This window comes from Danio aesculapii, chromosome 3 (assembly GCF_903798145.1).
Source record: "Danio aesculapii chromosome 3, fDanAes4.1, whole genome shotgun sequence".
Lineage (NCBI taxonomy): Eukaryota > Metazoa > Chordata > Actinopteri > Cypriniformes > Danionidae > Danio > Danio aesculapii.
Window position 1 is genome coordinate 46,096,099 of NC_079437.1, and position 13,362 is coordinate 46,109,460.

The window sequence follows — 13,362 nt, forward strand, 5'->3', positions numbered from 1 at the left end:
ATGTTCAAGAGTTTTATTTTGCCAAAACATATTGGGACCAGAGCCACCTTTGAAGGATGAGAGAGCTCTTGGATTTCATCTAAAATATCTGAGTTTGTGTGAACGAAGATCTCAGAGGATTGAAACGACATGAAGGCGAGTAATTAATAGCAGAATTTTAATTTTTAACACTCATTTTTCACAGAATTCCTACAATTATTTTTTATCTTTTATAGGACATTTAAATGAAGGACAGCACGGTGGCGCAGTGGGTAGCACAATCGTCTCACAGCAAGAAGATTGCTGGTTCGAGCCCCAGCTGGGCCAGTTGGCATTTCTGTGTGGAGTTTGCATTCTCTCCACGTGTTCGCTCCTGTTTCCCCCACAAGTCCAAAGACATGTGGTATAGATAAATTTGGTAAGCTAAATTGTCCGTAGTGTATGTGTGTGAATGAGAGTGTATGGGTGTTTCCCAGTAATGGGTTGCAGCTGGAAGGGCATCCGCTGCGTAAAACATATGCTGGATAAGTTGGTGGTTCATTCTGCTGTGGCGACCCCAAATTAATAATGGGACCGAAAAGAAAAATGAATGACATTTGGATTGAACTCTGTTTGGTGGTAGGTCCACCATCAAGATGCTGAGGCCTGCAACAAATTCTAAAACACTTCGTAATTCGGTTAATTGTAATGAATTATTCGCTGTCTTCACATCATCCAGAGCTCAAAGTGTTTTCAGTATAGCCTGTGTCTGTATCACTTACATCCATAAGTCAATTCTAAAGGTCAGGCGTCTGGAGCATGAAGAGCAGTGTAGTGGAGTGGTATTTTTATCTGTTTCAGTCAGGACAGACGACCCTCAGTTCCACTCATATCAACATAGAAAATGGAGGGCGATTCGCTCATAGAGGAAGACCCGTCATGTTCAGTGTGTGGAGAAGTGTTCAGTGTTCCCTTGGTCCTCTGCTGTGTTTCATGCGGAAGCAGCTTCTGTGAAAATTGCTGTCAGCAGTTTTGGGAAACACAATGTCCTTTTTGCAGACGAGAGGCCTCTGGATCCCATCTCAGAAAGTGCAGAGAGCAAAGAATGAAGGTATTAAATATAGCACAGCTCAATGATAAAGGCTGGATAAATATACAGCTTCTGATTATTTGCATGAAAGTAAAAGAAATCTGACCTTGTATATCTTATCAGTCTCTTGTGAAGTCCAACTGATATTTTTATTGTTAAAAAAACTTGCCTATATAGTCCTTTCATTTATAGCCAACAACCACCACCAATCATACTTTTTCTCTTTTTTCCCCATGCATATTCTTCTGGTAAATCTAGCTCTGTGAAAAAGTATTTGCCCCCTGTCTGAATTTTTGTTTGACCACATCAACAATGTGGTGTTTTACATATTAATGAATTGTCATAATTATAAAAAAACTTCTAAAATTTTATTTAGTCCAGTTAGTTTTACCATTTACTGCACCTTGTTTTGATTTTTTTTTATAAGTTCCCAGGTTCTGCAGGTTGCAATGTACCAAATTTTGCATGACAATCCCTTAAGGCCCAAGGTGTTTTTTACATGCATTTTTATATTTCTCTTTGCTACTTGGGCTTATTAGAACTTAATTAGAATAAAAACCTAAGTATCATCTATTGATACAATGTACTTTTAGAGAAAAATGATGTTCATATATGTGGACCCATGGTCCGAATTTACATAAAACACTTTTTCCTAAATTGTTTACTATGCATATTTAACATAGATTTTTTTTTTTCATTTCATATGCTGCAAAATAGTTGCAGGATGACACTGTATGTCTGTAACAAAATATAAAACATTCAAAGTATTTTAAATAGCCACTTAAGAGCTAAAATGTGCTGTCCACGTATGTGGACACTCAAGCCCTTGGAGGTTATGCCAATTGTGGTTTGTTTTGGTTCAATTTGGAATTTCCCCAACCAGCGCAGAGCGCGGGGGACCATAGTGAGTGCTCTGACTTGGCCCCCCCTGGTCCACCTTGTTTTAATTGTTTACCTTAAATTACTAAATCACATCTTAACAAAAAACGTCTTACTTTCACTTTACTAACTAAAGTGGAGATTAAGTCTGGTGCACTGCATTTTGGTAGTTTGCCAAGTCAAAAAAGCGATGTAATGATCTGACAATTTTTCTGTTGTATTATGGATTTGTTTCCATACAATCTATAAGGGAAGGTTGTCATAAGACAAGGGCTGTCATGAAGGTGTTGTTAAATACAAATTTTGCTAATAGGAAAACTTAGTTCAAAGGTTTTGATCCACTTTAAATGTTGAATACAACGTTTCAAACTACTAAAATGTCAATTAAAGTGAATAGAGTTGAAATAAAAGTTTGCATAATGCAATGCAAAAAGTTAAATAATTGCTAAACACCCATGAGCCAGGAGCTACAGGCAACTGCTAATTAATGTATGTTTTTCAAAGTAATGAAAAGGCCATTCCTAAGGCTTTAAAGGGATAGTATGTCATTTTCGCCACTAGATGGCATATATTCACAACAAAGTTGTATTTTGATGCCATGAGTATGGAGTCTTCATTACAGTTTACTGCACTCGTAAAACAAGATTGCAAAAGCAGTTACTGATGAGAGACAAGTGCGATTTGGCACAAAACCAGCAGAGCTTTTATTGTGCCATAGTCAACCACTTCTGGTTCTTTCACTCGTGATCACATGGAGAAGCAGCAGCTCTATTTTTTTATACTAAATACTCCATCACACACTTTCCTTTGACTTAATTCCTGCTTTATCAGGGCTCGCTAAAGTGGAATGAACTGCCAATTACTCTGTTTTACTGGTAGTTGACCTCCAGCCGCATTTCTCTTTTTTCGCATCTGTCATTCACACACACACTACCACCAATTTTAGTTTATCCAATTCACCTATACCACGTCTTTGGACTGTTGGGAGAAAAGACAAAAAGGCCTACTAGTCCATCCTGTACTTGAACAAGTGACCTTCTTGCAACAGAGCTAACCACTAAGTCACCGTACTGCCCACCACAATATATAACTTCATTTTAGTGTTTTTTGGTTTTTGTATTGAAAAAAACCTAACATACTGGGCCTACAAGAGCACTAATGCAGGGGTTCCCAAAGTGGGGGTCACGGGACAATGATCACAACTGAACATTGAGGATGATCTCCGAGTGACGGTCTCCAAAGTTAAACCAATGTGCTGAAAATATGCAGAGGCCTACAACAAATCCTAAAACACTTCGTGATTCAGTTAATCGTAATGCTTTGCTGTCACCAGTCTCTTTAACTGAAGTTAATATTAAATTAAACAAATTAATAAATAACTCTAAAAATGATATGGCTGTTAGACGGTTGCACTTTCTTGTGTTGTCATTATGCTTATGTTAATATAGGCCTATTGTTGTGTGTGCAACGGTTGCATATTTATAACTACCTAAGAGGAATTTGGGGGTTGTGAGTTACTGGCATTGTTATTTTAGGGGTCGTGGGCTGAAAAGTTTGGGAACCCCTGATCTAACGAACCACAATCAGTTATATTATCTAAATATATACCGTTTGAAGTAGTTAATCTAAGTTAAAGTTTTCAGAAAGCCAAAAAGATCTCTAGAGCAAACTGTGTTTCTTAACACCAGTCAAAAATCATGGCACTAGTATGATAATTTGGGAAGAATTTCTTGCATTGGGACCTTGACATCTTGGCATCAGTAAAAGAACAATGATTTCTGCTTTGCGCCAGAGAATCCTCCAGGAGAATTTAAATCAGACAGTTTGTAAACTAAACCTGAAACCAAGCTGGGTTGTTCTCAAAAACAACAAACCCTAAAGAGAAGAAAACTTTTTAAAATGGCCTTGTCAGAGTCCAGAATTATACTCAGATGAAAAGCTGTGGCAGGATCTGAAATGCACAAGTCATGCTTTAACGCCTACTAATGTCACCGAGTAGAAGAGGGCCAAAATACTTCCATATAAATAACCAGAGGAAACATTTGCTTGGAGCTACCGCTGCTAATGTGGGGGCAACCAGATATCAGTTACCCCTCCATTAGCAGGATTATCTGCAAATAGTGTGAATGTTGAGAACTTTCTTTAATGATTGCATGAAAGATGAATCTTGTCATGCTTATATTCACGAAGGGTCATTGAATGGATTTGGTTGAAGATCTGATGGGGGCAAAAACTTTTTTACAGCATCGTTTTGGCTAGTTTTGTTCATTTATCCAGCATTTTAGCTCTTCTTTTGAAGTGGTCACACATTCTTAAGTGGAATTTGAAATATCTTGATGTATCTCCTCTTGCGTCAATGCCAGGATCAAATTACAATCCAGAAGCTTGTTGTTATATTTCGTGATCTGTAGGCACTCATCAGAAGATATCAAGTGTCAGTAGAAATCTCGCTCAGTGATGTATTCTCTGATTAAATTCTGGAGCCAATCAGAAGACAGATCTCCCAAGGGCCATCTTAAGTGGGAGGGGGGCTCATGGTATCCCCTTGTGACACAACTAGGCAACGAAGGACTCAAAGAAGCAATGGCCACCAAGCAATCACATCTTGCAGAAGACCTGTCGTGCCCCATCTGCGGAAGTATCCTGCAAAAGCCTGTAGTGCTGTTTTGCAGACATCGCTTCTGCAAACCATGCCTGGAAAGCCTTTGGAACGGTGGAGGGTCTTGCGAATGCCCTCTTTGCTGTCAGCCATCGTCTATGGGGGAGCTCGTAGTCAACACCGTGCTTGAGAAGACCTGCGAGGGCTTTCTGGAGAAATGCAAAAATGACCCTCTTGCGTGCAGGGAGCATGGTGAGACCTTGACGCTCTTTTGTTTGGAGCACCTGGAACCAACTTGTAGCAAATGCAAGTCATCAATGAACCACCAGGGTCACAGATTATATCCATTAAACGAAGCTTCCCATGACTGTAAGGTATGGTTTTTTGGTCACCTAGATGTGTGCTTGACTTTGTTTACAAATTATGCTGATTTCAGTGTGTACTTTCAACAATTACACTGTGAATTCAAGAGGAGAACCAAACACACTTCATGAGAATAACCATTTGCACAGCCATCCCTTCTCTTTAGGACTGCAGAACTTATTTATGGATTCTTGGCTGGGTTCATTATCAGACTATAAATAGTGGAATGCTCTAGCTAGGATGAGGCCTCCTCTTAAGGCTGAAACTAGACGCCCATGTTCTTAGTTTAGAGTTGATGAAAAGTATACACTAGCTAGCATCTAAATAAATCTTCCTAAAATAATGTAAAAATCTTTCAAGGTCAATACAAAGGATTATACCAGGTCCCCTTTTATCACAACAGAAAGGAAAACAAAGCATTATGGTTTCTTGTTTTACTTGAGGTTTCACGTATTCAAATTTCTGTTTCTATTACAATTGCATGAACCAAACAAGTGCTTAAAAGAGATAGTTCACCCCAAAATTCTGTCATTTATTACTCACCACCAGGTCGTTCAAAACTCCTGAGACCTTCTTTCATCTTCGGAACACAAGTTTAGGTATTTTAGATGAAACCTGAGAGCTCCCTCATCATGGATAGACAGCAAAGGTCCATAGACAATCAATGTCCAGAAAAGGAACCCAAAACATTGTTAAAACAGTCCACATGACTTCAGTGATTAAACTGTAATCATAAAAATCTCCAAGAACACTTTTGTGCAACAAAAAACCCCAAAAACCTACGATGATCTTTCTGACATCAGATGAGGGTACATTTGTACTATGGGTAATACGATTAAGTCACTAGCTATGTTTCCATCCACCTATTTTTATGTGCATTTTAGATATGCATATAAAAATACGGTTGATGAAAATGAACAATTTTGAAAACACGCAATAAAAAATATATGCACATAACTGAGAAGGATTAACTGTTTGTTCAATAAGAAAAGATGCACATAAACTACGATGGAAACACCGAACAAATTCCAGTATGCGCCTTAAAAAAAACGTGATTTTGTTATAAAATATCATGTTATGATAAAAATATGTGTGAATAGACAAACCAGCAGGCTGAGGACATTGTAAAACATCTAAAATGAGGTTTTGGTCATTCTAAAAGGCCTCAATCGTTTCAGTATTAGTGTTATATTTTACCGATTACCTCTAGAACTGTCAAGAGCATCTGTGCCACCACGGGTTTGTTGCATGTCGGCATTGTCTTCTGAGGCACAAGTAGTATATTATATAAAGAAAAGATTGACGCAGCTTCTCCTACCTCAACAAATTCTGTTTTTACTGTTAATATTCTCTATACTGTTAATGGTCTCTTTGACTTGTTGGATGGAAACGGTGCATTATTTGCACATCTTTTATGCAATATTCTAGTTTTGCGCATAAATTTAATTAGCATCTTTGTCGGAAACATAGCTACTAAAAACAACTGAAGTCCATTGAATCTGCACCATTTTATGTACACAGCCAAAACAAAACACTATAATACAATGACTGCGTGTAGCAATGAACCATGCTGAAACAAAGCTTGTCGTCTTCTTCATGTGACAAACAGCTGTATGCCAAGAAACAAGTACAACATTTGCTGTATGTCCTCCATTATTATTTACAGGGTCGTTCATGTCCAAAATGCGCGTAAAGCGTGAGGTGTGCAGCCTCCTCTATTTGTGCATGCTTGCCATGTGTCTACATTTGAAATAATGTAACTTGAAATAATTACGCGTGTACACAGATGAGATATGTAAAGTGTTTTTTATGATTTTTTTTCTTTTTAAAATATTTCCTAAATGGTGTTAAACAGAGCAAGGAATAAAATAAAAGCAGTTTTTAATTTTTTTAAAAAACATTTTAAGGTCAAAATTATTAGCCCCTTTAAGCTATATGTCTTTCCGATAGTCTACCGAACAAACCATCATTTTACAATAACTTGCCTAATTACTATAACCAGCGTATTAAACCTAATTAACCTAGTTAAGCCTTTAAATGTCACTAAGCTGAATAGAACTGTCTTGAAAATATCTAGTCAAATATTATTTACTGTCATCATTGCAAAGATAAAATAAATCAGTTTTTAGAAGAGTTATTAAAACTATTATGTTTAGAAATGTGGTGAAAAAAAAAATCTCTCCGGTTAACAAAAATTGGGGAAAAAAATAAACAGGGGAGCTAATAATTCAGGAGGTCTAATAATTCAGACTTCACCTGTATATATTTAAGAGTTTCCAGTTTATTGTTAAATTGTACCCATACATTACAATGTACAATTTCTAATAGTTTTGCATTTATGATCAAACATTTTTAACATTGAAGCTGAAAGTCAACTACTTTGGAAATCAATTTTTGTGATCCATAAAAGTAATTATGTGAATGCACTTATAGTTTTAGGAGTAATAACATATTTAAGAGTTACTTTAACACAAAATGGGAAACTCATGAATATTCATGTGTGCAAGGGCAATATAACACAGAGTATAATAATATAGAACTTTATTAAGTGAAGTTTATTTATAAACAAATATCGAGAGGATCGCGTGCTTATGATTGTCCACGGCTGGTCCCGCATTAGCTAACATGATTCACTAAATCAGACAATTATACTGAGTTTCTTATCTTAGTATCTTTGACTTGAAGAAAAGCTTATCTGGCTTTTTACTGGGAGTTTAACTTCCTAGACACATAAAAATGATAACATTTGACTAGATCAGAAGTTAAATTGAGGTAATCATTGGTGTCAAAAAGATCTATTGTTGTGGAAGCTGATTCCTTCCAATTATATTAATATTTTTGTACCAAAGAAGATTCAGATTTGAAAAAGCTGTTTTGGTATTGTCACATCCAGTAATTTGCAATGTTATCATTCTATTTCCTTTCTAGGAGGAACTCAAAAATGCTTTAAAACCACTTCAGGAAAAGTTGAAGCTCTTCCGAAAAGCAAAACTCACCTGCGAGCATGCAGTGAATCATATTAAGGTATTTCCATTTTGAGTTTGCATTGTTAAACAGGTGAACAACACGAGGAGGCAATGGATTCTCCACTTCAAAGGTAAAATGGAAGCTTTCTCATTGCAGAATCAGGCAGAGAACACAGAGAGGCAGATCCGAGAGGAGTTTGAGGTCCTGCACCAGTTCCTGAGGGATGAGGAAGCATCTCGGCTCTCCATGCTCAAGCAAGAGAGAGAACAGAAGAGGCAGATGATGAACGAAAAGATTGAGGATTTGGAGAATGACATCACTTCACTAACCAACACTATAAGAATTATTGAACAGGAGATGATGTCTCAGGATATACCATTCCTCAAGGTGAACATTTGTAGGGGAAAAAAATATATAGAACTTCAAAATACACAGCTCATGTTGCGCATTTACTAATCTACTCTCTGTTTTACCCAGAATTATAAAGACACCATAAAGAGGTACAACTCTCTTCTGAGTAACCAATTCCTTGAATAAATGTTTAATCTATGCTCAGAATAACCCTGTATCTTTCTCAATGTTGACAGAACCTGGCGAATTCCCCAGGATCCAGAGATGATGGCAGGTTCACTGCTTGATATAGCAAAGCACCTGGGCTCACTGAAGTTTAAAGTGTGGGAGAGAATGTTGGAAATCATTCAGTATAGTGAGTATTCAACTGGTAGACTTTTAAAAAAACATGCTAGTCAATTTCTTATAAATTTTTGCATTTCAAGTAATGGTCCACCCCAAAATGAAAATTTCCTCACCATATATTCCTCACAGTCAAATGATCCTTTTTGTCTGGTAGATATATTGACGAATATTAAAAAAAAAAGTCCATAGAATTCTTGGTCTATGACATGGATGGTAATGGCTGCTTTTTTCTATTTATTTTTCCATTTTTGGGTGAACTATTAATTTAATTAGACCATCTTATTTGCAAATTTAATTTAAGAATTGCATATGTATATTGCTTATTTCACATTTGTAAAATAAAACAAATGCAATTCTTTATGTAATGAGTCATCAGGAGAAATAATAGCAAATATATGCCATGACAGTTTAAAAAAAGAAAAAAGCAAACTTTTGAAAATGTAAGTAGTCATAAATTCATAAATAGTCATAAATAGTCATAAAAGTCATAAATCTAAAGCCTTATTTGAACATGACAAATTGTCTAAATGACATCAGATTATAATCACAAAGTACAGTGCGTAAAAGAAGTACTGAACACGTCACCATTTTTCTCAGAAAACATATTTCTAAAGGTGCTGCTGACTTTTCCCCAGATGTTGGTAACCAAATAAATGCATATATGCAAAGAAAACAAAACGAATTAGTTTACAAATAAAGTTATGTGTAATAAAATTAAATGACATAGGAAAGAAGTGTTGAACACATCAAGAAAGGGAGGTGTAATAAGGCAGTGAAAGCCCAGACAGCAGCTTAAATGTCTCAGTAGTTATTCAGCAACCCTCTGCCCTTCGTCATTGTAAATTAATATCTGCTGCTTTAGGCCACATCTACATTATCAGGATGATGAAAATGACAGCAGGGTGGACATTTCAGCACGACAATGATTTAAAACACAGCCAAGGAAGGTCTCAAAAGAGAAAGAAAATCAAGCTGTAGAATGGCCCAGCCAATCCCCTGACTTGAATCCAATAGAGAATGAAATTAAAAATCAGATTTGATAGAGGAGACTCAGAGAACTATCAAGATTTTTACACTCTGTTGAAGTGCATGCAACTTCATTCTCCATATAAGAGACGTTTTTAAGCTGTCATCACCAAAAAAGCCTTTTATATGAAGTATTAAATACATTTCAGTAGTTCAGAACTTTCTTCTTGTGTCATTCTATTGTTATAACACAAAACAATTTTTCCTGATTTGTTTTGTTTTATTTTAATGTTTGCATTGTTTGGGATTTTACCAAAATCTGTCAATTTCATGTCAACAGGTCCTTTGGAAATTTTATTCCCAGGAAAAAACATGTGTTCAATACTTATTTCCCCCACTGTACATGTACGAAACTAACTTCTCTAATGACCACCTGAAAAACGAATGCCATTCTAAGGCCTTAAGGGCAATTCTGGGAAAAAACAAAACAAAAAAACAAACAATTTATGTCTCCAAATAAGCTATAAAAACATGAATTTGAAAAAATGGTGATGTAACACACATGCATATTGTGTATAAAGTCTTTAGGAATGGCTAGTACTTCGTGTTTGTGGGCCTTTTATCTGTAGTTCTCCAACTACTGACTTCTTAATATAGACAGTTCTCACAAGATTGTTCTTCTCTATTTTTACGTACGTTGTGGTGTTGAATTGATACTTCATCAACATCATTTCACCTCTTAAAACAACTTTGCTGCAGCTCCCGTGACCCTTGATCCGAACACTGCGGCCAGCTGCTTCCTGCTGTCAGAGGACCTGACTACAATACAGTGCTGCTCTCAGACGTTTAAGCTCCCAGAAAACCCTGAGCGTTTCGATGTAGGAGCAGAGGTTCTGGGCTACGAGGGCTTCAGCTCTGGGCGACACAGCTGGGACGTGGAGGTCAAAAACAACACCTACTGGGTCATTGGAGTTGCCAGCGCATCCATCAGCCGGAAGGGAAAGCACGTGTTGACGCCCGCTGAGGGCTTCTGGACTATCAGGCTACGAAACGGAGAGTATAAAGCCTGCACTGCCCCATGGTCCCCTCTTACTATGACCGAGGAGCCACAGGTGGTGCGAGTCGTGTTGGACATGAACAGGTCCAGGGTGACTTTCTATGACTTACGAGAGAGAACACCTCTGTTCACCTACACAAACATTATCACGCCCAGAGCATTCCCGTACTTCTGCAGCGCATGTAAGGATTACCCACTGAAAGTGCTGCCCGCTTGGATAACCATTAAATCAGATTGATGCACAGAACGTCTCATTAGCTACTAGTGTAAAAATTCAGCACCACATGGTTTGGATTTTTAACACCTAACCAAAACGGTCATGAACTGTTAGTCTTGTGGACAGTTATTGTCTTTTAATTGTTAGACTCATGGACAGTTAATCCACTGAAAAATGCTGTTTGTTTTGGTAATCTTCAATCAAAAGCTGATCATCTGTTCCACTCTGGAATAGCAGTCCACCTTTGATGATCTCTGTTTGACAGCTTGGGTGAAATATGTTTAGCCACGGCCCCTCAAACCCCCCTCTGAGCAATGTGAGGAGAGTTTACTCCTACTGACTTGGTATAATATTTTGGTCCGTTTAGAAACTTTGCCATGAAAAAGTAAAGCAGATCAAGAACAAAAAGCAACAGTGAGTACGTTTACATGGACACCAATAATTCGATTTTAATGCAATTATGACAATACTCTGATTAAGAGTCTACCATGTAAACAGCAACTTTTGATTAATTTAGTCCATTAAGGTCATAATTGAACTAAAGAAAAATCGAATTAAGACGTGTGGAGTATGCTGATTTTAGTCGCATTATTGAAGTGCAGTACAGACAATAATCAATAAACACCTTAATCAAACTATTCCCATCATGATAGGACTTTTCGCCACGTTTTGCGACTGGATAGTCCACACACACACACACACACACGCACACACACGCACGCGCACACGCACACGCACACGCACACGCACACGCACACACACACGCACACACACACACACACACACACACACACGGCTGTTTGAAACTCTTTGCACCTATGGAGTGCAGACCACAGACAACTGCATGGTGAAAAGCGGAGTTTTTTCTTCCATTCAGCGTGCGGTATGAACTTCCATTAAAACAACACTCTTCCAGCTGTTCATAGTTGCATCCAATATCTCGTTTGTCACGGTGGGCATGCATGAAATGATTCTAAATGAAAGTGAAAGTGCCAAACTGCAATTAAAGTCGACAAATTAAAAATGAAACAACCAAAACTTACATGAAACTCCGGAGGAAATGCGGATATCGTGGTGACGCAATGACGTTAATCGAATTATGTGCTATAACATGTAAAACGGGCATCATGAAAGGAACATTCAAAAAGCAACTCATGTAAACACCTTAATCTTATTATTGTCTTAATTAGATTAAGGCAAATAATTCGATTACTGTTGTCCATGTAGTCATTGTAACAATTTGAATCCCTGTTTTGGAATAAAACAATAGATCTACAGGTGTGAAAGCACCCTTGAAGTGCCTTGTTTCTAACTCTATTCCCTTACCTCATTTAATGAATCATAAATATGCAAATTAGTTGTCTTCGCTCAGTCATACCGAATCAGACCTACTCCAATCAGATAACCAGTGCAGCAGACCCTACACAGAGGCAATTGTCTTGGATTAATGGTCATCGGTGTGACAGTCTTTGGAATTTTGAGAGTCAATCTGAGAGTGAATTCATTCAAATTCTGAATGTATTATAACAGGGTTGCCAACTCGCATGCATGTGGCATCAGGGACACTAGACGCTTTCAAGCTCTGTATTACGCTCTCATGCTCAAATTCACTCAAAAATGAAAATTCTGCCATGATTTATTCAGCCTTTACTTCAGCCTTTCAAATCTTTATGAGTTACTTTTTTTCTGATAATTCTTTTGAAAAAATTTGGAAACCTGCAACCATTGACTTCCACAGTATTTGTTTTGTCTACTATTGAAGTCAACGGTGGTTACAGGTTTTCATCTTCCTTCAAAATATCTTGTGTTTATCAGGAGAAAAACCACTTGAGAATGAGTAAACAGTATTTTTTGAGGCGGGGGGAAGGGGTTAAACCTCATGTGGTTTTAAACTACACGTTTCTTTCTTTGGTTGAATACAAAACAAGATATTTTAAAGAATGTTGGTTGCTGGCACCCATTAACTTCCATAGCAGAAAGAAATTTCTCTCTACCAGGAATTTTTAAAACGCCTTAGGGAAAATAAAGTAAGAACATTGTTCTTCATTGTAATTTTTCAGTGAAGAAACCCATTAAGTAATTTTAGCCACTGATTTCTTTAAGTACAATTTTTTTTGGCATCTTTGTGCATGATTACTACTGTCTGACATTTGCAAATACATTTAAAATGAGTTTGTGGGACTCTTTAATTATTATTAAATTTTATAATAATCAGTTAAGTGGTATTTGTACAAGTTAGCATTTTTTAGCCTATATTTTGCTAAAAAGTTATAATAGTTGGTGTAGGAAGAGGAACACAGTAAACATAGTAAAGGTAAAATTTTCTCCATTTTAGATCATTTTTTTGAATGCCACAATCAGATGTTTTCTTGTGTACTGTTGGTACTGTAAATTGTATTGAAAATTTTGGAAATGAGCTGCTGTGTCTGTTTCTTTCATTTAAACATTATTTTCAGCACAACTTTGTCACATCTGTACTTGATCTAGGTCACACCTAAATATGTGGAAAGTGTGAGGGGAACCAATTGCTTCTTATACATTTGAAATAGTAAACTTGAGTTTGCAAAAGA

The 13,362-nt window shown here is 37.0% G+C and overlaps 1 protein-coding gene across 1 annotated transcript; it reads left to right on the forward strand.

The window, feature by feature from the left end:
* The first annotated feature begins 807 nt into the window (after positions 1 to 807).
* Positions 808 to 13,362, forward strand: trim35-13 (tripartite motif containing 35-13). Its single transcript, XM_056454121.1, has 7 exons — positions 808 to 1,069; positions 4,339 to 4,900; positions 7,818 to 7,913; positions 8,013 to 8,243; positions 8,334 to 8,356; positions 8,444 to 8,562; positions 10,278 to 13,362. Exons 2-7 carry the CDS (start codon positions 4,385 to 4,387, stop codon positions 10,811 to 10,813), a joined length of 1,521 nt encoding a protein of 506 aa, XP_056310096.1. The 5' UTR covers positions 808 to 1,069; positions 4,339 to 4,384; the 3' UTR covers positions 10,814 to 13,362.